We start from the raw sequence: 27,379 nt of genomic DNA, 5'->3' as shown, positions 1-27,379 counted from the left end.
GATTTTTTTCATTGAAAAAAATCATGTTTTTGGGATAGTTTTGTTGAATAACTAAATACAAACCATTTTTTAGATGTGTTGTAGTATGAACAGTTTGAATAAAAAAAACAAAATTTGCTTCAAAAACATTTAAAAATATTTCGAATCGGTTGAGTATTTATGAAGTTATAGTCAACCAAAGGTGATGTTTTTATAAAATGAGGGAAAATTTGGGGAAAATTATTTTTAATTAAGGCTAGTTTCGTTTTTTGACAAATTTAGTGTTCTACAAAGTTTTCATAAATTTAATTTTGAAAATAATGGTGTAAGAAGTGTCAAATTGGTTAGAAAATAACGAAGTTATGATAACTTCGCCGAAGGCCGTTTTTTTATAACTTGAAAATTCACCTTCACTCTTTTGATGTGATTTGAATTAATAAGAGCACACGAAATTTTGTTTTTGAGAACTTTTGAAAAATAAGCTGCACCCTACTGAACGAGCTACAAGTTTGCATGGAAGAAATCGATCAAATATACCTAGGGAAAGTGTACCAATTATGGCCATAGGGTTCCCTATTTGGCCATATGCAAAATTTGGATAGCTTCTACATTTTTATTTTTTTTTGAATGTTTTAACATCAAGATATAAGCTATATCTTACTGCTAAAACACAAAAAAACTTTTCAAAATGATAAAACATCCAAGTTATTACGGATGGCGAAATAGGGAACCACTATGGCCATAACTGGTACACCTACCCTATATACGAAAAACGGTTTCAACTTCATTTTCGACCACAGATGGTGCTGGGATCGATGAATTCCTTTCATTATTGATTCGAAGGTTCTCCATTCAATATAGAAGAGACTGCTACAAACCGAAAGTTTTGGTTTAGATACAAAAAAAAAAAAAATACTCGGGTTTACTCTGGGGTGGGGCAGCTACGCAAAAATTATGGGAGTCAAATCAGAACCCAAAAATATTAGACCCGTTTTTGTTTTGGCATAAACATGTCCAAAATTTTTCATTGTAACTTTGGAAAACATATTTTCTAAGACCTTCATTATCCTCTGATACTAAACAAACCAAAAATTTCAACAATTAGGTATTATTCAGAGACAAAAACTGTTTTGCTTTTGTACATTATTTAAGATAGTAAGAATATATGCCTAAAATTATCCTATATAGCGAAGTTATGTCAGAATAAACAAGAGTAATCAGAGATTACATTCTCTCTCTGAAATAATGAAAATAACATTGGTGTATGCTACCCCGTGAAGCCCTCAAAATAAATCCAAGGAATCCACTAGGTATTTTTATAACAGTTCCACTAAAGACATCCGGAAACTTCACAAAAAAATATATTCTCTGGAGTTTCTGCTTGTAGGAATACTATCATTACTTTTTTTAGAAACAAAATGGAAGATTTTCCCAAAATTTTTAAAAACTTAATCACGTTACCCTCAAGATATCTCTTGAAACATTATTTCTGGTACTTTTTAATAAAGCTTTGCCATAAATATTTCACGAATTTCTTCTACCTCTATTGATTTGATTCCTATGGAATTTCTATGTGGATTTTTATCCAAGGATTTCTTCAAAAGATCGTTGAGAGATGACTCTGTGGAAACCCGTACTATTAGAAATTTTTACAGAAATCCTTTCGAGCACACCTTCCGAGGTTTTTTTTATATCTACAACCCACTCTTCATAACTTGATATTGAAGGGACCATCGAGTTAGGGAGGTATCGAATTACAGAACACAAAACGAGCAGTTCCTTGCGAATCATCTAGAAGTTCCTTGAAGAATTCCTGGATCATTTTTGGTGGAATTCAAGGAAGAAAATTTGTTAAAAAATCTCAGAAGAAATTAATCCCTACCAAGGGAATTCCTGTAGGAATTCCAGATGGAAAATAAGTGGTATTTCATGGGGGATTTCTGAAAGTGTTCTTGGAGGGGTTATTACAGGGTGTCCATTAGGATGCGGCATATTTTCCGAAAATTCTCAAAACCAAAAATTCGTGTGCTTTTCCGAATTCAAATCACATATTAAAGGAACCCTCAATTTAGAGCCAAAAAAATTAAGATTTGAAGGTGGCGCAAGCGACTTGAAGGTGAATTTTCAGATTATGAAACATGACCTTCAGTGAAGCATTCATAGCTTTGTTATTTTTAACCAATTTTGGAACTTTTAGCATCATTCGTTTCAAAATTAAATTTTTGAAAGTTCATAGAGTATCAAATTCGTCTAATATCAAAACTAATCTAAGATAAAAGTAGTTTTCTCTAAATTTTACTTCTTTTTACGAAAAAAAAAAACATTTTTGTTTGACCATAACTTTATGAATACTTGACCGAGGCCAGATCTTTTAACATCCCTTTGAAGCTATTTTTTTAAACTGTTGTACAACACATGCAATAAAAAATAGTTTTGACTTAGTTATTTAACAAAAACTTCCCAAACACATGATTTTTTCAATGAAAAAATAGAGTAAAATTGAAGTTTATAAAGCACCTTGTTATAACTACGAGTTAAATAAGGCATATATTTTTCAAATTTTCAAAAATATTTTTTTTGTCCAAAATTTACGCAGCTTGGGTTATTATGTCTATTTCGGCATACACCAGCCGACGGCGTTTTGAAAAAAAAACCTGAAGTTCGTAGACACAATAGTCACGTTATGGTGGGCTTCGATCCCACGACTACCAATACACTAGACTGGGCGCGTTAATCAACTACGCCACAGACTCTCCTAAGCGTGCCTATGAACAACAGTGAGAGGCTTAATTGTTAGCGTTAATAATTTGAAAAATAGTATTAATGGTATCATAGTATTATCCATTGAAAATTCATGTTTCTGGGAAGTTTTTGTTACAAACTCATTCAAAAACATTGTTTTTTTAAATACGAGTTGTTTCAAAAGCATGTAAACATATTTGATATCGGTAAAGCATTAAGTTAAGGTCGAACAAAAATGATTTTTTTCAGTAATAAGAGGAAAAGTTGGTAAAAACTACTTCTAACTAAGACTATTTTTGATTTTAGACTAAAAAGCCCTTATCAACATAAAATTAATGTGTGGACAAAAAATAGTGAGGAAATAGTAGAAAACAATCCAGAAAAACGAGCAGTTTGATAACATCTGAACACCATTTAATGTTTATGCTATTGGAAAACATAAGCAACACCAGTGCAGTTCCGAAAATATTGAATTTAACAAAGTAGATTGGACAGAACTGAACAAAACATTTGCAACATTTTAGTTTGTCATATAAATCTACACTTTATAAACTTCATGTACTTTATAAAAAAAAATGAGATAATTTAAAAATCGTTTGAGAGAGTTTTGGACAAGCGGATATTATAGAATTTTTAGAAGTTCAAAAGATTAACACTAAAGATGTTTAACGCAAACTTTTATGAATTGTCAGGACTAAAAGTTTGCTAAAGTTACCTTATGACCAAGTTTTTTTTTTATTTTTTAGATATATCAAATCAAGTTGTTTTTTTTATTAAAAACGCATTTTACTTTCGATATTCTTGTAGAAAATAATTGTCATGGTGGAAATAGACTTCTTGCATTAAAGCTCAACCGAAAGGGCCAAAATACAGAGAATGGTGTGCAATAAACAGAATTCATAGGAATGTCGGAGATATTTGGAATTACACAAAAAAATTGTTCTTTGTATTCAATTTGTGACCTTTGTTACACACATCAGTAATGTTTATATTGGCCAATCCATCCCCCACTAAGAAGCCTTCAAAGTTATGCGTTGGACGTGATCCATGGCTGGTGCCTGGAGAATTTTCTTTATCTAGCACTACTCTCGTTGGATCCAAGAAGAAATCCATGACATAAACGATTTCTCGCAAAAAAATGGCTGCTTGCGTGCAAAAAATAATGACATAATTCCAAAAAATAATGACATACAGTAATGTAAGCAAGTAAGCATATTCCCAAGAATGTATCAAAGATTTTGCCAAGAATGTCGTCAAGGAATAAACGAAAATCTGCACAAAAATACTTAAAGGGCCTTGCCATTCAATCATCATCCTGTATAATTTTAAGCTCAAATTGCAACTATACGGTCTAATTATGATTGAAGACTTGAAATAAATAAATGAGGTAATTCGTGAAGGATCTCACAAGCAATACGTTGAGAATGGCAGGAAGAATACAGCAAAATCTGCAGAAACTCATACAAAATCTCGTCAGGGAGCTCACAAGGGTTATGTCATAGATCATGAAGTAGTCAAGTTAGTTATCCAAAGACTTCTACGAGAATCCGTATCATTTCCTCCAGGAATCCTCCGAAAAGCAATTCAAAATGAATGTATCCAGAATTTAATTGAAAACCACTTAGATCTCCCAAGAAATTTCCCAAGATTCTTCTAGCTCAGTTTTTCTCCAACCGCCGGAAATATATTTACTACAGAACGATTCCAATTATAATTCCTGAACGAGTTAAAAATAGAAAGAAAAGGAAGCCGGATATAGAATAGGTTCTTGGTACTTTTGATTCACTTCGGCAGTGGAGTTTTTAAAGCTACTGAGCTCATATTTGGCCACAATATGAATCGTATTGAAGTGCTTCTTATTGCTTATCGCCACCCCCATGTCAAAGTGAATCATGTCCAGGTAGCTTTGCACCTTACTGGTAATTTTTGAAGAATATAAAAGAAACTTCCTGAAAATGCTGGGACATATGAAGGAATCCTTATAAAAATCCCAGTATATGAGCAATTCCATGTATTTTTAAAGTTTCATTAAGATTCCATGATAAATTTTGGAGTGGCTTTGAGAGAAATTCTCGATGAAATTCATGGAATTTATTGATTTTTAGAGGCATTCCCAAAAGCTACTTTAAGGTATTGTTGAGGATTTTCTTCTCAGAAAGTGCTTTTGGCAACGGTTCCCCCTGTCCTTCTACGATCTGCCGACATGGCCGTAGTTGGGTGCCCGCAGCACAAATTTTGTTCAGTCTGCTGATTGATTTGGGACTTACTTTTATGATTCATTGGAAAACAACGAATCTTTCTTGATTTCAGCAATAACGAGGAAGACAAATTGAAGAGATTGCCCCACTCTGATTCAATAACATCTGGATCACTACGTCATTGTAAAAAACAACTCGAAAGGACCTCACCAAAGGTGGATAGATTCCGAACTCTTTCACCCAGTTCGACACCGTTCAATTAAGGTTTATGTTGATTTATGGCCCCAATAACGGGACCAGATGGATATAGTTTATAGTGCGTATGCACCGCCGTTCATTGCTGGTTTGATTTGATGGTTCACGTCATTCAAACCGTGTCTCGTATATCGTCCCCAGTCTTCTGTCAAAGAGCACCCGGTCACACCACGATATGCAAGCAATAAAATGAATTGGCAATATTCGCCGTGAATCAATCGTTACCGTGGCCGTCTTCCGAGACTGTTATGGATAGGTAATTTTACGAAACTCAAAATAATCAATATCGCCGCAAACTCACCTGTCCGACCCTTGCCCGCTTTACAGTGGACGGCCACCACGTTTTTGCTGTCCGCCCGGAGGTGTTCGTCCACATCTCTGCAGAACGACGTTATCAGTTCGATGTCCGGTGGGTTGTGATCCTTGAAGGGATATCCGGAGTAGTACTGAAAATGGAACAAAGAAGAATTAATTATTAATGAGATTTTATTTTACACGGAATAATAGGATATGAATCTATTGTAGAGGGATATATTTGAATATTTGTAGAGGGACATAATTTTCGGGCATAAATTGCCAGTGGGGAGACTACGCCCAAAAGTGAATTTGACGAATCTAGCTGACCAGAAGTCATTCAAATTCGCTCAGGTTCTATGTTATTGTTACTTTGTTACTCTTATGGATATTGTTCTATGTTATGTTATGTTTTGTGTTTATGTTATTGCACGTGATGAATAGTTGTGCTATTGGCTTTTTCCATTTCTTCATTTTTCAGTTCTTTCGTGTTCACCACAAGGTAACGGTAGCAAGGGCAAATTTAATCAATTCGGAATTATATTACAACTGCTTCCAAGGATGTTAAACAGTGTTAAAAAATCAGCACTTTGTTATCAATAGTTCTGCTCTTGGATTTGTACTATTGTTGACATTATCAAAGGATCAATACTTGAACTCAACATTGCATATTATGGCTTAAAAGAATAAAAAATAATATAGAATAAAACATTCCGCTCGAACCAAACTTTGAACCTACATTTTCGTAACGCAAGTTTTCAGAAGAATTTCTGAAGCATAAGATTTACACCAGGTTTCTCTTCCACGAAATCTTTTAGAAGTTACATCTTGATGACTCAAGGGATTCTTCCAGGAATTGTACGGAAGAAAAATCCAGGAAAATGTTTCATTTAGGTTGTAGTGCCAAACTAGAATGTTAATCCACAAAAGTTTCTTTAAATAGGCCTTTTTCCGTATTCGTAACACACCTCGAACGCCACAGGCTACTAACATAATTCGCAAATCAGAATTGAACCGAAGCGCCGTCCGTCACATGTAATCACGTTGACTGCATCTGCCTGCAGCGCCAGTAGAGCTAGATACCTATATCTGCAACTCAGAGGAACCGTGTGCCTGCAATCACGCAAGGGTTAATTTGCATGTTAAATATTGATACAACTTGCATAATTTGGTCTCCGCGCGCTGCTCATTGTCCATCCATCCATCGCTCGGTGCGCCCCTTTATTCGGAGCGTTTTTTGTGTGCTGCTGCTCTGCCCGTCATCGGCGCGATATGGAGGGACAGGAACAGTTACGGGTGGCTGCGTTGGAAGGTTAGTTGGTTACCCACGTTGGCCATTTACGGATGAGCTGCTGCTAACGACTAGGTGACGTGTGTCGTTCCCACTGCATATGGTCAGCGTGCCAAGCAGGGCGGGATAGGTGTGGTGAGGGGCAGCTGTGTGATGGAGGAAGAAGGGGCAAATCCAGGGCTGGTAGCGACAGTTTTTTATTTTGAAATAGGAACTTTAGAGACCTCATGCATGAAAAAGAGCCCGGACATGATCCCAGAAAACAAAGTGAAACCAAACAGGAATCAGGAGATAGGTGTTTTTTTTTGCAAAAGAAATCTTCAAAGAATACAAGAATTGATCCAGAGAATCCAACAAGATTCCTGCTCATATTAATTGCGGAATTCCTGAAATAGTTCTTGATAGTTTTCTTGGATCAAATTAGGGAGAAATTTCTCTAAGTTTCCCATGAAAAATCATTGTAGGAATTTCAGAAGGATTTTTTAAAAGATTTCCTTGGTGGGTTTCTGGAGAAATCACCAAAAAAAAAACAAAAGATTTCATCTAGAAATCTGAGAAGAAATTCCTAAAGTAGCTATGAAATAGTCACGCGAAAATCTCTGAATTTTTTTTTCTGAAGTCTCCAGAACTGATCGTCAGAATTGACTGCAAAAACAGTAAAGCCACAAAACACCATTTTGATTAAAAAATAAGATACTTTAGATGCCTTCCATTGATAATAGAGGCTCTTTTGAGACGTGCACTAAAATAGTGACCAACTTTCTGAAAAAAATACCCGTACCACCCCTGCAAACCGGACCAGCGAAAGAGTTGTACGTGATTTACCGACGACGGAGAACGGCTGCTGCTCAATCGGATTGGTGTGTGCAGCGAAAGAAAGAGTGACTTCTCGCATGGCAACAGTCAGTGTCCAGAACAGAACTTCGTTTCGGGTTCAATACCGAATGGTGCCAACGAAAAGGGGGTTTTATAAAACTTGATTTGTCGTCCGTCGTACTTCGAACGGCTTTCAATCGCAATGTATGGCGCTGTTGCTAGGCTGATGATTGATAGGTAGTACCCAATTGCGATACATTTATTATGACACAATTAGCATGAATCATTATTGCTCAAGTTTGAAAAGTATTTGTTTCGATTGCATGTCAGTTATATGAAAAATACCTCAAGTTATGATCATTGATTGTTAGAGTATACTACTACATACTTTCATTTTTTCTTTTTGGCGTGAGATTAAAAATTAAAAAAAAATATGTTCAGGATCTTCTTGAATAACTTTTTTTAGGATTTTTAGAGATTCCCCCAGTCTTCTTATTAGGAAAAAAAAAATTGTGTCCTGGATTTCTCTATGGATGTACCAATATTCCAATCTTAAAATTTTTCCAGATATAAGCTAAGTATTTCTCCAAGGATTTTTTCTATAAAAACGAATTTCTGACAAGATATATTGAGAAATCTCTTGGGTTAGAGAGATTCCTTGAAAAATACTGTTAGAAGAATCACTCTACTTATCTTCTTCTTCTTGACATTACGTCCTCACTGGGGCAGAACATGATTCTCAGCTTAGTGTTCTTTTGAGCACTTCCACAGTTATTATCTGAAAGCTTTCTTTGCCAATGTTGTCATTTGTATATCGTGTAGCAGGTACGATGATACTCTGTGTCCTGGGAAGTCAAGGAAATTTCCATTAGGAAAAGATCCTGGACCGACCGGGAGTCGAACCCAGACACCTTCAGCATGGCTTTGCTTTGTAGCCGTGGACTCTAACCACTCGGCTAAGGAAGTCCCCCACTCTAAATACATCTTCAGGGATTACCTCATACGTACGTTCGGGGATTTTTACAGAAATTTATCTAAGGATTCATCCTTCATCCAACAATCCAGTGATTTTGCTGAGCGTATCCCAAGGTTTATTTTAGAATGTATCGAAGGGGTTTCTTTAAGAAGTTCTTCAGAAATCGCTCCAATGACTTTTGTGTAGATTTCGGTGGATATTAAAGCATAAGCATAAGCATAGATGACCGTACAATTCGTAGTTGCTACTCCGTGATTGACCAGAACAATCGAAGTTGCACAGGGAATTAATGAATGGGGCTTGGGATTAGCTTACCATTCTTCAATGTGCACAAATCGAGAGCTCAAATTTTAAAAGTCAATAACGGCGCCGGCCACGTCCTTACGGTCATCGGGGAAGGGAAGGAATGTTAGTGTGACTACCGTTGTTACTAGAGACCGAGATCACCTCTGCATCTCCACGGTTGTCATGGAAAGGATATTGGGTTAGTGGGTAAGGTATAGATATGGGAGTCACCTATGGTAGGTGATGCGATCCATGATATAATTACGCCTAACCAAATTCGCGAAATAATTCGATAATCGCATTGTACGCCGGACAAGTGTTCATCGCTCGCCCTCGCAAGAGCAAGCGATGCGATCAATAGATCAAACACAACTAACGGATCACGCCACTTTTCACTTCACTCGACCGACGCGCGACATGTTTGATCCTGCCCTCATCGCCTGCCCCCGCAGGAGCAAGCGTCAAGGTCGAAGGATCAAACACAACTAACGGATCAACACAACTAACGGATCATGTGTAGATTTCGGTGGATATTGTCTCTAAATTTCTCTAGATTAAAAAAAATCATTCAAGGATTTTGCGAAAAAGAAAACTTTCAAAGAATTTTTATGGAAAGTTCTTCATGAAATTCTTATAAGAATTTTATACCAAATTCTCCAAGGATTCTTATAATAATTGTTTAGGGGATTTGGTCGAACAATTGTTCAAATATTAGTTCAGAGATTTCTCCACGAATTCTGTCAGAGATTCTTCCTCGAGTTCCACGGATATTGTGCTACCCCGAAGGGATTGTCTAACTTCCAAGAATTAAAGCAGAGTGTCTACTCATTTACAGAAATAAAATTCCCTGATAGTTTTTTCAGGCTCAATACGTTTTCCAGATACCTAAATGATTGATGAACTTTTCATATATATTTTATACTAGTGGTCCTGGCAAACTTCGTCTTGCCATCAAGTAGGCTGTTGAAAAACGCTTTTGATCGTCCATATAAAATGACAGTTTCGTTCGCGTTCGTTTTTTCAACTTTCCCCGGTGAATATCCTGGAACTTTTATACACACGAACACGTCGGAACCCTTGACGAACAGAACGGAAAAGAATCATTCGAATCCGTTTACCCGTTCGTGAGCCATTTCGTGACATACAAACACCATTCCATTTTTATTTATATAGATATTTTTAAAGATAGGAGTTCGGCTTTGAAATACTTAAACAAAAAAGTCTGACGCTAAGTATTATCACTTCAATAAAAAAATTGTTATAATTCCACGAAAACCAAGAATGCTTATCTAATGATCTGAAACTGCCTTTCATCAAAATTCAGATATTAAAAAATGGTCCATTCGAACTTATGAAAAATAGACTTTCGCAGCTATCTAGGCTGATTGGGAAAATGAAATGATCAACAAGAGGTCTGGAGCTAGAATCTGAATTATGCATCATACTGATTTCCATGCTTCTTCCAGGACAATATCCTATAAGTTATAGCGTAACCTCCAAGGATCAAACAGATGAATCATCGCCAAGCTTTTGTCCGCTTGCCCGCTCCCTAATCAGGTGCATTTACTGGTCTTTACGAGAACTTACTCCTTGATCCCCATAATATTAATTAACCTCATTACGAACGATGTAACACAGTAATGCCACCGAACGAACAACGAACTTCAAATACAAGCGAAATGCCATTCACCTGTGAACACCTCTCCGTAGTTCTCTTCGACCAACTAGCCATATCCAGTCAGCCCTCCCGGCAACGGTTTCCCATATTAGAATAATGACGGTGCCCACTTTTCAATTTCTCTCCTCTAACACGATGCCGGTAGTGTAGCTGGGCCACGTTCGCTAGTCGTCGATTCTAGTTGCTATGCATTTTCCCCGCACTTCAGCGCCTTCCACCGCTTGAACACGTGAGTCTTTGTAAACGCTGATGACGGGGCTGCGCTGGATACTCTCCATATGTGGAGAAGAACCCTCGGCAACAGCTGTTTCGCGTGCATCGCTCAGCTGAGAATGGAACACCGGGCCGGGCACTGTTTCTACGTGCCTTTCCTCTTCCACCAGTCCCCTAAGCGGTTGCGTTCGTTGTGCAGTCCGTATAGTTACTAATTTACAAGGTACATGAGGTAGGCACATTAATGTGGGGCCATTATAGCCATACATGGTGGGCAGCGTTTGCTTCTGGGCCCCGGTTCACAGTGGTGCGCCTTTATACGAAGGTCAGACCAAAATTCAAAAGTGAACATAATCGAATAAAATGATAATTTAATAACTCCACTCGAGGTCAGATATTATTCTCAAAAAAAAAAAAAAAAAAATGGAGATTCAAAATTTAAATGGTTTTGCCCCAGATGATCTATTTTTATTAAAATCACAAAAAAATGCTGTAATAACATGAAAGTTGAAAGAAATTTGTTATGCAAACTGAAGGCAGAGACACAAGTTGAACTTGGTATAATTCAACCTAAATTTGAGCATAATAGTAAAATAAGAATAATTATAGGGGAAGGAGTACATGTCAATGGTTGCTATTCCGTGATTGATCGGAAATGGTGAGAATTGCACATCTATCCAAATAAATAAGAATTTTGAAAAGAAAATTTCAGAAGGTAGCTAAACAGAACTCACTGAAAAAAAAACTTTCAAGACGTATAGTCGCCGTAAATCGTAAGCCAATCCTACTTGTGTAGGCTGAGCAGCTAGCAAATTCGTTCAAGAAATTCAAGAAGATTGAAAAAATTTGCAATTTTAATTAAACTTGCACCTTTCGCTCCTCAATCCGATACCATTCCGGAAATAGATAAAAATATGGTAATTTTTTCTTATTCACGTTGCGTTAATCTGTAGTGGTGCTGATCAGCAGTTACTTTCCAAAATGTGAATCTTTGACGTTTTTTTCCCTAATTTTACAAAACATGCTAGCTCATAAGTGCAGCTAAAAATTCATTGGAAGATATGTTGATATATCAGTAACATCTCAATTTGAGAGCGGCCAAGGAAACTTCATAATTGGATATCAACGAAGTACGCTGCTAGAAACTTCCAGGCGGACTAACATTTCTCAGAATAAGCTGGAGATTCTTAGTAAACGGTTCAATGTGCTGAAACTCATTCAAATATTTAGCTGGAATTGATTCAACAATTCTGAAGTTAAGTTATTCTGACATAAATTCTTTCAGAAATTCATCATTTATGCTCCAACTGCTATACGAACCGTGTTACAAAATATCACCGGAAATTTACTCCAATATTTTTTTCATGAATTGAGCAGGGGTTAAAACATTCAACTACAATTCTACCAAGAGCTTCTACAAAATGTGCTTCTGAATTTATGTAGGAGTTGGTAAAAAATCGTCGTCGACTCTTTCAGGAATGCCTTGAGGAATCAAGATCATTTTTGGTTAAGGCCAGCAGCATAACGCTCATGCTGTGTATGGTAGATGAGCTTTGTTCAAGGTGCGACAGGTTTTATCCAAGAGAAAATATTCCAACGATTCTTCAGAAATGTCAAAAAATGCTTTCAGTAATGCTCACGGAATTTTATTTAATAACATCTACAAAGTAGGTTGTAGCAATTCTGTAAGAATGATGCCACTTCTTGTTAAGGTGAAACAGTTTGAAACCAACTTCTAAGATTGCACTAAAACTTCAAAGACACAAATCTCGTGAAAAAACACCAACAAATTTCGTTTTGGCTTTACGTACTAGCAAAAAGCTTGAAATAAGAAGAACGGAAACGTTTGCCTACTATTTCTGCCGTTGGATGCCTTTGAAATCATGAGTAGGGTACAAGTCGGCCATTGTGCCGGCCATCTTCGGATTCCGAGATGTTTCACCTTAAATCATAAGTAAGACAATCCTTTGACCGTCCTACACAGGTATATTTGAGCGTAAGGTATGTCCTACCTTAGGGCTTTTCCTTAGCCGAGTGGTTAGAGTCCTCGGCTACAAAGCAAAGCCATGCTGAAGATGTCTGGGTTCGATTCCCGGTCGGTCCAGGATCTTTTCGTATAAAGGAAATTTCCTTGACCCCCGATGGCAACTTTGGCAAAGAAAGCTCTTAGTTAACAACTGTGGAAGTGATCATAAGAACACTAAGCTGAGAAGCAGGCCCTGTCCCAGTGGGGACGTTATGCCAAGAAGAAGAAGAACATATCCTACCTGTCCTACCCACTTCTCGCGCCACTGGTTTGAAGTAAGCAAGATATAAAGTAGCTGGTGAATTTTGAGCAATCTAATTTTGCCAACTTGACCACATTTGAGATGTTACCAACGATTGAAATAAGAATAACTGAAACCTTGGAGAAACATCTGTTGATAGTATAGAAATGAATAATAATATGAACATGCATTTTTAAGAACTTCAATTGCAGAAGTTTCATCCAGCCATGTGCCACTGTTCGGTCGGTCGTGTCGTCGTTTGATTAGCTGAGTGATGCCTCACCAGTCGATGCTGCTGCTGCTCAAAAACCGGGCACTGGATGACAGGAGGAGCGGAATAATTGACTGACTCCGATGGAACGCACGCCAGATTATAACAATGCGCTTCTAAATAGTTTAATAGATAATAGATTAAGATAAATGATGTCTACTAGCTATAAAGCGGGCATCGTCGTCGTCGTCATTGTCATCATTATTAAATGAGCCAGCGAAGAGCAAAGATGGCGGGAGGTGAGGCAACAATTACCATTTACTGCAAGAGCAAGCATCGTTAATAATTAAGATCTGGATGGCAACCGGCCTTTTCTGTTGGGGGTGGAGTAGTAGTTTCATACCGAAGATTTGTGCCACAGATGGGTGGGTGGCTGACCGAGAAAGTCGAGGGACCCAGTAACAATCGATTTTGGCATTGATGATCCTCAGCTGTAGCAAAGGCTGCCAAAATGGGTCATGAGGGTATAATACACTACTTAAATTAATGATGCTTTCAAATGTTTCTGAACTAGCCGGTGCCTTAACGACTCAATAATATGAGAGGAATGGTTAGTGGTTACATGTTCGAAATTAATTGTGTTTATTGCAATGAAACGATGACAAATGTGATGACTCGAGTGGAGTTGACGACGCATATTACTAAGGGGGGAGGTACTCGTTATGTTCGAAGAGACCTAGTTTTGCTCAATTGTCTTAAATGGCGGGTCCTAGGTAATTGTGCAACATTTTTAAGTCGGTGTATTTGCAAGAAACGATACGGAATCTGACCCTCGGGAATCGGTGCCCGATGGTGATGTGATGCTAAAAAAGTGTCGCTTTATTCCTTTGGGGGAGTCCCATTTTTCTGATGATCACAGCAGGAGATGTGAGATGAAGGATGATAATTAGCTCTGAAATCGTGAGGAGCATGGAGAGCTTCAAAATTAATTGTTCTAACAATGATGTCTGCAATTTGTTCCTGTCAATAAAACAATCAGTATATCAAATACAAATGATGGTTCAGATTACATCTATATGAAGGGATTGTCAACTTATCTACCTTCAATCGTCTACATATATCTATATATAAAGAAAATGGACTGGTATTTGTATGTCACGAGCTGGCTTGAGAACGGGCAATCGGATTTTGCCTATAATATTCACATACCGAAATGAGGTCTAATACCTTGGTTTATTTTAACTTGCTATTATGTGCATAGCGTTTGATCTTTAAATTTGGGTGATTGGTCAATAAGTTTTGGAAGTTTCGGTCTTTCAAATTTCGGTCTAACGTACTTCCTAGTGAACCTGACAACGAGACATTATTTACCCCAAATTCTCAGATTCTACCCCATTACCCCGAATCCCATTACCCCGAATAACATTAACCCGAAGGCCGTTACCCCGAATTTCAAAACCCCGAACGACCCATCACCCCGAATGACATTACCCCGAATTCCAATATCGTGGGGAAATGTCATCAATATCATCATGTCAAGTTAATTGTAAATTCGGGGGAATCGCATTCGGGGTGATGGAATTCGGGATAATGGTACATTCGGGGTAATGGAATTCGGGGTAATGGCATTCGGGGAAATGACATTCGGGGTAATGGGGTAGAATCAAATTCTCAAAGTCTTGCACTACTTCATATCGATTAAGAGCTGTCGAATAAAAATACTATGGATCGAGCTCACCAAACTAAAAAACGATTCTAGTCCCCATTGTTCGGACAATAATCGTAAATCAAATTACATACCTTTATAAACTAAAAAATAGATTCTTTCAAAAATAGAACCGAGCGGCCCCGTTCAGTTGAAAATCCTAATGATACCTCAAGAATATTTATTGAATGCGTTATGGCCACAAATATTCAAAATTAATAGCATTACAGTAATAATATGTCAGTCGATGACAGGAGCAGTAAAACACAAATGGAGCGTTTCCGAATGCATGCAACTCGCTCTGGAAACCACATACACACAGACACATCACACACAAGAAAACCCAAGTTACGCGCTTCGTTCCGAGTGCAATCCGGGACCACACAAGCAGTCGGTAGTCGGCAGTCGTGCGCAATTATGACGAAGATTTTACCGGGCAATCAATTATCGCAATTACCGATTATTTAGCAATAAAATCATTTTACTTTTAGCTGTTTCCACCCGGGAGCGAGCGGTTCCGTCCGTGTCCGTGTTAGACAGGCGCAATCGGGGATGAAATAGTGAAATAGTCAATCGTGCAAAAAGAACAATACTAAGTCAAATCTCACAGGAAAAATCGTTTTAAATATTCAATTTATTGGCATTTCAAATTTTAAAGTTTCGAGACTTCTATTGTTTAACCTTCGGGCTGTCGCACTGTTGTAGTTTGTACAGTTTGATTTATATGCTATCTTTTTGCAACAAAGATATCTATCGATTCCGAGCCAAAATATATTCCTCAAGAATCACCTTAAGAACACTACTCGACAGTTTTTGTATACAGTATGGCTCTTTATAATGCGGTAAAATTAACATATGTAACCATAATTTAGAGTTGGTGATGGTGATGAGCAGACATTGCCGAATTCGTTCTTATTTGATTTTGAAGCACGATCAAGCAAGCGAAGGAAAACATCGTATAGGATAATTCGCTAATTGTTGAACGCTACCCAAATGTTGAACGATCTGTAGAAACCATGTTAAAACCGGAAATTGAACCATTTTTAAACAGTTTCAATAAATTATACAGATTATTAGCTGTACTATTAGACACAATTAATTTAATTAGCATATTAAAATTTTTATCGGTAGGTGGAACGAAAATTTCAATCCTCTTAAAAAATAACTTAAGCTGGGGCTGCTATGAAATAAGCTGTGTGATAAAACATACTACGTATATTGGGTTAAGCACCTATTCACGATATCAGTAAAAGTCTACTTTAGTTATTTTCTAAACATCCGTTCAATTTACTCGTACCTATAAATTACATAATAACATTTTCAATTGCACTTTCGTTTCACGTACATTTTCCATTTGTTGAACACTAGCATAACATGAAAGTCTTGGTTTCATCAACAGTATTGCCAGATTTTTTATTTTCGTACCAAACACCTATATTGAAATGGAATATTGCATTACACAATATAGTATTGTTTATTGCCTTAAATATCTGTTGAATAATTATTATAAAAAAATCCTATAATGGTGTCTGTTGCAATGGTGAAAAACGCGATTCAGTAAAGTATAATTAATTGCATCCCTGGCTATAGTCTGATTCTTTTTTCGAATTTCACTATCTTCACTATGGCATCAATGCCATCACCGTTTGTTTGTTTACATACATCATGATTGAAATTACGCATCGGCTGCTGATTTATCCAGAGTATAACCTCAATCTCGCGATTGATGCTGTAATGTCGAAAATAATGTACATTAGGAGTCTATGGAGTGCCGAAGGGGACGATTCACTTCCGTTTCAGCCCAGAGTGGTCAGGGAAAGTGATTCGCGGGCCTAACCCTGCCCTCACGTTTAATGAATTAATGAATGCGAAAAGCATGTAACTGCTGGTGTTGTTGCTGGTATGCCTGCCGAATTGCCTAGTTTACAGGCTGTACAGGTACTGTTTATGTTTGTAGCAGGGTGTCTATTCAAAATTCAGTTTTCCAATTTCCGGATTTTTCCCGGATGTCCAAGAAATTAAAAAACAGATTACAAAAGGATCCTGCATTTTGATACATTTGTTTTTATTTTTTTATACGATATGAACAAATTTGGAGGACCTGATCTAACTTATTTATAAATTTTTTTTAATACAATTAAAAAAGGTTTGCATTTTAAATGAGTTATAGGCAAAAATATATAAAATATTTGTTAAAATATGTAAAAGACCGTTACCCCCTAGAATTCATACAAAATTCAGAAAAGTTTTGGGATAATATATGTCTGCTCTGTGTATCAACACTTCCACAAAAGGGCAAACAATAGCCAACCTACTACCTTCTGAGAATGCCCTAAGAATTATTCGTTAGACATGGCTTAATCCTAGTTCATGGAGAAATTGTTGATCTGATGAATTTCACGTTGGATCCAAGAAAAACTCTTTTAACGGAAACAAATATTTCTAATATTTCCATTATTGTTATCCTATGAAGCTGGCTAAAACTTTTGACATAAATCGTAGATTACATCTTGCAAGTAATCTTCAAAAAATTTGATCAACATATCAATAATCTTGTCAAAATCTTACCAAGACAGGGTGTATACTCATTTAAAGAAATAACATTCCCTGAGATTTACAGGTTAAAAAGAAACAATTTCCGATTCTAGGAATTCCCCAAAATACATAAATGATTGATGAGTAGTTCATTTTACATGAACTTTTTAAAACTTAACATGAACCACGTCATGAGATTTTGGTTCCTCATTTGAACAGACATTTCTCTAAGAATGATTTTAAGACTTTTTTGGTGTTCCTGGACATGGCAACAAGTGTTACTGCTCGTTTTACAATCCACAGTAAGTAGTCTTTCACATATTACTCCAAAGATCTCTTCAGGAGTTTGATTTGCGATTTTTCAAGAGCTTTGAAAGAAAATATTCCAAGAATTTGGTTTAGGACGCCTTCAAGAATTCAATCTGGAGTTTTTCTGAGGATAACCATAGAAACTACTTCGGAGATTCCATTAGGTATCCCTTCAAAGACCGTTGGAGACACTTTCAAAGGAAGTCTCATGTTCTCAAGAAATATATCCATTGATTGCCCTAGGACTTTCTCCTACTCCTATTCTCCTATTTTTTTCTGTGAGTTCTAAGTATGCCTTGATCAACTCCTACGAGGATCTCTGATAGAACTCCTGTATTCTTAATGAAATTATGTTTAGGATTTTCTTGATAAAATTCTAATTTAAATGAAAAAAAAAACTCGAATCTCTCAATAATGTCCTACAAGACTTTTTGAAGAAATTCGGAGGGACTCCCTGAAGAAATTTAAATTTGAATAATTAGAAAAATACCTGTGGGAATAGCTGACATTAACATCCCTATTTTTGATGTACAGTAATGACCCAATTTTGTCAGTCACCGATTTGGTCTACCCACGATTTTATTTACCACTGATTTTAGCATCCTTTTTGCCCAATTTTGTCAGCCTAAAATTTATATTTATTTTAATTAGACTAAACACGTCTATACTGGCAATATTGGGTGCATAATGTCAATTATGACCTTGGCCACGTCTATACAATCATCTAAAGACCGAAATTTTGAAATTTTAAATTCCTAATAATTATCCAAGAAACTTATTAAAGTTACCTTGGATTACGGTACATAGAAAATGGAAGTAACAAAACAATGTTAAGTTAAAATAAAACTTGAAACCAGTCGAAATTTTTTTTTCCCGATTTTGTCCACCCTAAATGTCCCCCTCAAACGCGGATATCATTCAACGGACCTTCTATATACAACAAAATACCAACGCGATTGAAAGCGATCAAAAATAGAATTTTATTTAAAACAGTACTACAGATCCAAAATCAACACATTCCTGAATTAATTTCGTATCAACTGCCAGTTTTCTGATATTTTCATTTAATTTATAGCACTCTGTTAAATGTTTTATGTATGTTTTACTTAATAGTGTCTAATCATATATTTAGATTAAACTAATTTAGTTTCTACTCTGGGATCCCTTAGAAGGAACAAAGTTCCACTGGGCATCCCTAGATATATTTAGTATTTTTTTGTAGTATTCATCACTTTCGTTCACACACCAATGTAATAATGTAAAAGTAAGTGTAATTATTGTAAATTTAGATGAGTCCACTACCAGGGGGCTCGATGCAGAGCTTTTTGGTGTTGGGGTTAGTGGTGGGCCAATTAAAAAAAAAAAAAAAATGCAGCATGGGGCTGACAAAATCGGGACATTACTGTATTCAAATTTATTGTTTTTCCATCAGAAACAAGATGATTTCCTCAAGGTGTTCATTTTACCACCCCTTCCCCTACCCTTCTAGAAATGTTTCAAAGCCAATCTTTCTATCAATTCACCGAAAAGTAATCATAATGCGAAGTTCTTGAAACTGAAATAAACCGGTTGTCTTATGTTTGAAGTACATATATATTTGCGTATTTTTTTCGGTCATTTGTAATTTCCGGCTTTTTCCCGGTTTTCCTGAATTTCCCGGATGGATGGACACTCTGTTGTAGATTTGAAGGTCTGTTTCCCACGGAGTTTGTGACTTAACTAGCAAACCAAAAGAATTTAGCTTATAGCTAGCTAAGTTTTGCACTTGCTTTGTCACACAAGTCTAATTTTTAGTCAATTTGATGTCAATCTACTAAATTTCTCACAAAACTGTGATAATCATTTCATTGGATTCAATTATTAAAGATTCAACTTCAAACATCACACATCCCACCAAGTGAACCAGTCTAAACCATATACACACACGCCCGGTCCGCTCCCACAACAGCTGACTCGCGGGCAGCGCTTCATAGCGTGATGATGCGATGCAGAGTGCATTTGTATCTTTGTGTGAATGGATGTGTGACCTATAGTCGCTACAGTCACGTCCTCGACGTTTTACCACTTGTTTCCCCGGGCCCTAGGCTGGCTGGCAGTCTGTCAATGTGCACTCCCGGCAGTACCTACTTGTAGATTGCATCGATATGGAAGGAAACACTCAAAAAAATAATAATCACGAAATTGCACTCAGCAGCGTTGCGCCGCCACCGCCTTCACTTGTGCACTGAATGAGAAGACTGTATGTCGAACAGCGGTCGCAGATATAGCGCGGTGCTCCGCAGACCGTTATTATTAGAAAAAAATAATCTTCATACAAATTTGTGCTCACCAGTCGTTTGTTATGACTAAGCTGCATGTGTAAGCGCCGTGCGGTTAGTGTTACCAAGCATATAGCCGCATCGAGCCAAGGAGTGTGGGTTCGATTCCCGCTTCAGTTCGGAAAAAGGCACGTATTTTGACTGTGCCACTTGGCGTTGCATGCTAGTCCGTTGTCTAGTGTGGTGCTTCCTTCAAAGGGAAAATTGTCCACTGGAATTAAGGTGATTATAAAACGAAGCCAAACTTTGAATTTTCAAGTGCACAAGAATGGAGCATCTGACAACAGTTCGCGTAGAAAATCAATCAAATTGCTAGCTTGCTGATGGTGACCAATGGGATAAATTTTCAACGCGGAGCACTGTTTCTCAAGTCATGTGTTCTTGAAAACTCAAAGTGTGTCTTCGTTCTATAATCACCTTAACGTGTCGGTGTCTTTAATAATCGTGTGGCGTAGATTTGATGCAGATTTTTACTGATAACGACGATCTGCAGAGCACCTTGCATAGGTTCCCCGGTCTCCCTCTAATGGGCAAAAATTGCTCGCGTGAATGCAATTAGCGCAGTGATGGATTTGTTTTCTGTTAGGACCATTAAAAGCCTCTAAACGATGCCAGGGAGTGGCGGCTCATTGCGAAGTCACGCTGCGAGTAACAATTATCACCGGGTTCACGACTAATGGGCCACCGCACACACCACTCGGAAAGATGGAAACGCGATATACCTCTCTCTGACAGCTCTTGGTGACGTTTGCCAGCAAGCAGCGCGCGGACTTTCAATCAGTCGTCGTCTATGCACGGATCCTTCCTGACCGGCGAAATGGCAACGAACTCCGTTGACATTTTTGCGCCAACAGCTGCTGCACCGGGGGAAAGAATCCTCGCGTGCGGTCGATTCATCAAAGATTCAGTGCATCTGTGCAACCTATTTGGCTCTTTCTCTTTCTCTGGTGGCAGCTTGATTATATATTCCAAAGACATCATCCACCCACGCGAGACACGGTTCATTGTGGTGTAAAACCGGGCAAAACTCACTAAATTGATATCAAAATTTATCTTTTTTAAAATTTTTGTTATGTTGCACTACTTTAACTAAGAAAAACAAAACAATTTTTAACTTAATGGAATCATTGGGAGTTTATCAAAATTAAGAAATTTCGTGAATATTCATTAACTTTTATCACTATTGTATTGATTGTATTGATATACAACTTTGCTGAAGGGAGCATGCCGTTAACTTTAAAATCTTGTGAGTTCCAGGCGAATTTTGAATTTTCTATGTGTATTTTTGAACTGAATTTTCTCAATTTACAAAAATTACGTTCTCACAATTTTTGCAGCAAAAGTTGCCTATTGTATGGCCTTTCAAATGCCACCTAAAGGAAAATTTTATCGAACCAACTCCATTAGTTATGGGCATCTGAAGATTTCATGGTTTTTCACTTAAATTTGCTTATAACTTCAAAATCAAAAGAAATACAAACTTGCGATATTCAGCAAAAATGTGTATCTTTACTTTCTCTGCAACTCTTCTGAAGACCACATTCACGTAAAACTGAAAATAAAAAAATTAGACCAAAGTAATCGATATTTTGGGTCCACCCTAAGTTAAAACTTTCAAAATCAATTTACTAAGCTCAAATGAAGAGTTAGATCTAAAGTGTCTTCGACAAAGTTGTTCAAAATAACTTTTTCTAAATGTTTGCAGAAGAGCGCAGCCACAAATTTCATCAAACAAAAAAGTTTAGGTCAACATTTTAACTTAAATAAGGGCCACCCTAATCAACTTTTTTCTTAAAAGATGCAAAACTCAATTACACACAACTTCTCTGAAGACATCGAACGTCTAAAATCGACGAGAACAGAGAAAACACTTTTTTCCGGCTAAATAGTCGATTCGGTCCATTGTGCAATGGTTCAACTAGAGGAGTCCGCAACGCGTGTAAAGAGCTAACGCTCAAAGGTTGGTAGCAGGAATGGGATAACCCCACCAAGGGTAGATGGACCCATCGGCTAATACCAAATGTGCCAGATTGGTATAGAAGAAACCATGGGGAAGTTAACTTCGACCTGACGCAGTTTTTGCCAGGACATGGTAGCTATAGGCAGTACCTGCATAGGTTCGGGCACTCAGAATCTCCTGTGTGCCCCAATTGTGCTGGTGTGGAGGAAACAGCGAAGCATGTTGTGTTCGATTGCCCGCGTTTCATTGTTGTGAGAGATCGCATGCTCGCTACATGCAGAGGGGACATGTCCCCCGACGATGTAATCCAGAGAAAGTACAGTGGGATTCCGTTTTTGGCATGCTCCGTTTTTGGCATGCTCCATTTTTGGCACCCCCCGATTTTGGCAACAAAATGGATCCGTTTTTGGCAACATTTTTGAATACCATTAAAATTTGTATTTTTTGTAAATATTATCGTGTCTGTTGCTTTATTTAAATGAATGGCAGGTAAACTACGCACCGATTATATTTTAGAGCTCCATTTTCGTCGATATTTCTCCAAATCTCATTAACTACTAAGAACTCCCGTACGTGCTTATATACTTCAGAATGGTCATTGGTCATGTATTCGCAACGTTTCATGAGGCCTTTAATCTCCACCAGAATCTCAACTAGAGATCAATCTCTTAGGCATTCATACTGAGTAACCAGCCCACTTGAGTCTGCCAATAGGTGATACATTAAAAAAAACACTTCTCTTATGATTTGGAACAGCTTGTTTGAACAAAGCACAAGCACCTAAGGGCAACAAAAGTCTATGACTCATACGGAGTTAAATTATAAATTTTGTCTCACCTTTTTGGCTCACTGTTCTTATTATTATGGAGTTACAAACATTGCATATAAAAGACAACCCTCAGTAATAGATGCAAATACAGCAAAATGTCGTTCATCATAACTTTTAAGGAATTTCATTAAATAAATTGCGTTATTATAGGGGTCGTCCATAAACCACGTGGACATTTATGGGGGGGAGGGATAAATGTATGGACAAATGACAAATGTATGGACAGCCCTAGTGAATTGCAGAAGAGCCAACATATATTCAATAAAAAAAAAGTGTATATTTAACTATATTGTATATTATTGTTTAAGAATTCCAATGTTCTATTCAATACCGGCACCATGACAAATGCGAACACAGTCCAAACTACACTTTATTCTCAAAAATATAACTTAAGCGTGCGATAATCCCGATTGCGAGTAACTTTTTGTTTGTTGTATTAGTTTGTATATTAATCTTTCTGCGACAACTATTTAGAACTCCGTTCCTTCTTTTTGTTGGAGATGCTTTAAGACGTTAGATTTGTTTAGAGATGAGTTCTATACAAGATTTTTAATCAAGGATACGGGTCTCAACATAATCAAAATGTTCCTTGCGAGCTGCGACTATGAGTTTCCTAACTGTACCCTGGAGAATACTTAGGAGATTCTTAGTTCATAAGGGACTTTTCAGAAATTTTAACGGATTCTTGAGAATGTCCGCAGATTCCTAGCGGACACTGAGGGTTTCTTGCGGGATCCTGAGAATGTATACACCCGATTCTGTTTCAGTACATTTTTTCCGCCAAAACCTTATCTTTGCATGAAACGTCGAGAAATGATGTTACTTTTTTTGCACGGTTTTTGAAATTTTGAACTGAAAACTTTTTTTGCACGGTACGCATCCCCCGTGCAAAAACTGAATCGGGTGTAATTGGTTATCGGGGATTAAGTCCGAAATTTGGTGATTCCTAATAAGCTCTTTAGTTTTCTAGAGCATCCTGATAATTCCTAGCGGGATAATGTGGGTTTGTAGTGGTATTTTGAGTATTTCTGGCGAAATCTTGTAGATTTTGCAAAGGATTCCAGAGAAATTTGAGGAGTGCTTAGTGGTAGCCTAAGAATAATAAACTTTTGGAAATTTTCATTGGAGACTTCAGAATTTACGGAAATATCGCAGCAATATTCCTATTAGAATGCTTCAGAGCCCTAGCGTTTTCTTGTAGATTACTTACGAGCACATGAAGATTCCTATCAGGTTCTTGAGGTTTCATAACAGGATTCTGTAAATTTCCGTTGATTTCATAAGGTAGGTGTAAAACATATATCAAGCTCAATTAAAACTCATTTCAAGTAAAAATGATAAGAGCGTTTATGTGTATTCCACAAAAATAACGTGTCGCACTTATGGATCATAAGATGTAGTTTTTTATGTTTGCTTTTTTGATTAAAATCAATCATTCATCATAAACTACTTTACTTTATCAGAAACATAAATTAAAGGTGGGTATTCTAAACATACCAAATATTGTAAAATTTTACGCTAAAACCTAAAAATTAAATTGATTTTCAATGTTCATTAAATAAATAAAATCATGCCGTTTTGCAGTACCCAGCGCTTTTGTTTTGTAAATATGTAAATATAGATTCATAGCATAATTCAATATTACGGAAAACTGCTTCGAAGTGAACCGTTCTGAAGTCTCGATGCCATATAGTTTCATAAGGATGATGTAATAACATTCTAATGATGTTTTCAGAACCAATAGTTGAACAATAATATTTAAAATAAGGGTTCCGATTTTGGCACGGTTCCGTTTTTGGCAACTGAAAATTTCGACTTTGTTGCCAAAAACGGAATCCCACTGTATGCGGATGCCGAGTGCTGGAATGCAGTAACTACGGCTGTCACTCACATTATGCTAGAATTGCAGCGCCTATGTTGCCGTGAACCGCAAGTCAGTCCCATCTGCATTTTCGTCAAAATTGAGTTGAGTTCAGTTTTCAACATAACTTCCAATGCTCTTTCAGCTGCCCTAATGAGATGATAAGAATTGGTCGGAAACAGTAGGAAAAAACAGCAAGTCAAATTGTCCCATAATAAAAAGTAACCGCATATCTGTCCCACTAGAGGTTTCCGCACTGTGCAACACAAAAATTATCCGTGTTATGATCATCTTTATATTTTTCTCAGAAAGATATCGAAGTAAAAAGCAAATTGTGAAAGTTTAATTTAGATTTGAACATGTTTCAATACTCTGGAATTTTTTGAATATTTGTATGGAAAACGATTTTGGAAACTTCACACCCCATTTTCTCAATGCCTACTTTTTACAGATGGGACTGACTTGCGATTCACGGCAGTATGGCGGCCGACTAAGATTTGGCTGCAGAGGATTAGACCTGCCGAAGCTGATCCCCTGTAACATTGTTTAAGTCGGCTAGGAGAAGCAGTTTTCCTAGGCTACATGTGTTAAGTGCTATATGCACTGGCCTCTCCTCGAAGGAATACCGTAAGGTGGTTCCGGGGAGATTAGGGTCTGAGCCCAGGGGCAAGGGGTACAGTACTAGAGCAATTCAACAAGAATTCCTCAAGTACAGCGCATGGGCTGGTTTTAGTGGATCGTCGGCATCGTACGGTTTATGCGCCAACATCAATGATGAGTTCAATGAGAGCCTAGACAAAGCCCCAAAACAAGATGCCAAGATAATCACTGGCGATGCAATTGGCTTGTTTAGGGGTATCCTGATTTTTACATATTCTGATTCTACGTTAAAAACTGAGCCAGAATCCAAAGTTTCATGTTTTTCCGTGTCCTGGAACTATTTTTAAAACACGTTTGAAGTTAGTATGGAAATCGCGTTTGAATCACCCTTCGGCAAATTTTACTTTGGGACGAACTGTCATTATGTAAATTGAAATGTCATTGAGTTGACGGTATGAAATCTTTTTTAATCATTTACTATATCAATATTAAGATATTAAAGTGCAATAAAATAGTGTTACACTTAGAAAAATGTGCTCTTTCGAACAAGCTACAAAAAAACCCTGAATTGTCCATCACTTAACAACCCAATTGCGCAAATTGGGAAAGAAGACGTATTCCAACCCGTCATTGGAATGGAAAGCCTCCATTGCGTTAACAATGATAATGGCCTGCGGCTTCGCTGCTGTTTGAAAGATGGCAATCAGCAGTACCTACTTCGCACGCAAGAATATCCGCAAACGCACCTGACGACACCCGAGTGACGATGCCTGCTCCCAAATAGACCACGTGCTGGTTGATGGGCGACATTTCTCAGATGTCATTGATGTCAGGACCTTCCGAGGCCCTAATATCGACTCGGATCATTATCTCATTGTGGGACTCTATCCACGAAGCTGTGACAACAATGGCGCAGGAAGTGATTCGCACTGGTCAACGGCGAAGACGAAACGACTGGTTCGATGAAGAGTGCCAGAGAGTGACAGGCATGAAGAATGTCGCCAGAAACCGTATGCTTGTGGCCGGTAACCGACAGAATAGAGATCGGTACAGGGCAGCGTGAGCCGAAGAAAAGCGAATCCACCGCAGAAAGAAATGGCAGCACGAAGAAAGTGTGGTAGCTAAAGCTGTGAATCCAGCGAGCTGAAGAACTATAAGGCTGCTAGGAATAACGAGATCCCGGTCGAGCTCGGAAGTGAGCAGCTTTCCCAGTTGATCCACTGAGTTCTTCTGTTGGATGGCCTCATACGCGCAATCTACAAGAAAGGGCACAGACTGGAGTGTGACAATTACAGAGGAATTACCCCGCTTAAATCGCCGTTTAAAATATTGTCGCGCATCCAGACTGAGACCGCTTGAGGAGTCCTTCGTCGATCAATACCAAGCTGGTTTTCGTGAGGGCCGCTCGACAACGGACTAGATGTATATACCTTCGAATGATCCCAAATAAATTCCGGGAGTATAACTTTCAAACTCACCATCTGTTAATCGATTTCAAGACGGCGTACGATTCAGTGAAAAGAAATGAGCTGTCTGAATGTCTGAAAATTGTTTTCCGGCGAAATTAATTAGGCTGATGCGTGCTATGCTAGATGGTTCGAAATCAAGTGTTCGGATTGCAGAAGAAGCATCAACTTCGTTCGTGACTTTCAAGCAGGGAGACGCACTTTCGAATTCGTTGTTCAACATTGCAATCGAGGGTGCTAGATCTGGCGTGCAAAGAAACGGACCTATCATCGCACATCCCGAAATAGAATGTTTTAGGCTATAATCCCATGACTCTAAAGGCATATTTAATTAAAAAAAAAACACCATACTAAATGAGCATATGATGAAATTCAGCTATTTTGGACAATTTTGAAGTTTTGTCCATCTTTTTTATGGAAACCCAACACCGTGCTGTTTGATCGCGAACACCGCTACTGTGGGAGGTTTTATCAACCGGCATATTGCTGACACATCTGTTTGTTCGTCTGAATCCTTTGCCTCTTTATTGGCAAGTCGGTAAGGAGTCGAAACTCCCTCCTCCAACCAAGAAGGGCCTGTTTCCAAGCGCG

The 27,379-nt window shown here is 37.7% G+C and overlaps 1 protein-coding gene across 4 annotated transcripts in view; it reads right to left on the bottom strand.

Annotated features, from left to right (window-relative positions):
• Positions 1-27,379, bottom strand: part of LOC23687644 (phosphatidylinositol 3,4,5-trisphosphate 3-phosphatase and dual-specificity protein phosphatase PTEN) — a 266,964-nt gene that overhangs the window by 53,997 nt on the left and 185,588 nt on the right. For all 4 annotated transcript variants that reach the window (XM_021845474.1, XM_021845472.1, XM_021845475.1 and 1 more), the window contains exon 5: positions 5,476-5,620. In XM_021845474.1, coding sequence (XP_021701166.1) covers positions 5,476-5,620 — 145 coding nt within the window. The remainder of the gene's footprint in view (positions 1-5,475; positions 5,621-27,379) is intronic.

Source organism: Aedes aegypti, chromosome 2 (genome assembly GCF_002204515.2).
Source record: "Aedes aegypti strain LVP_AGWG chromosome 2, AaegL5.0 Primary Assembly, whole genome shotgun sequence".
NCBI classification, from domain to species: Eukaryota; Metazoa; Arthropoda; class Insecta; order Diptera; family Culicidae; genus Aedes; species Aedes aegypti.
This window is presented reverse-complemented; position numbering and strand designations above follow the sequence as displayed.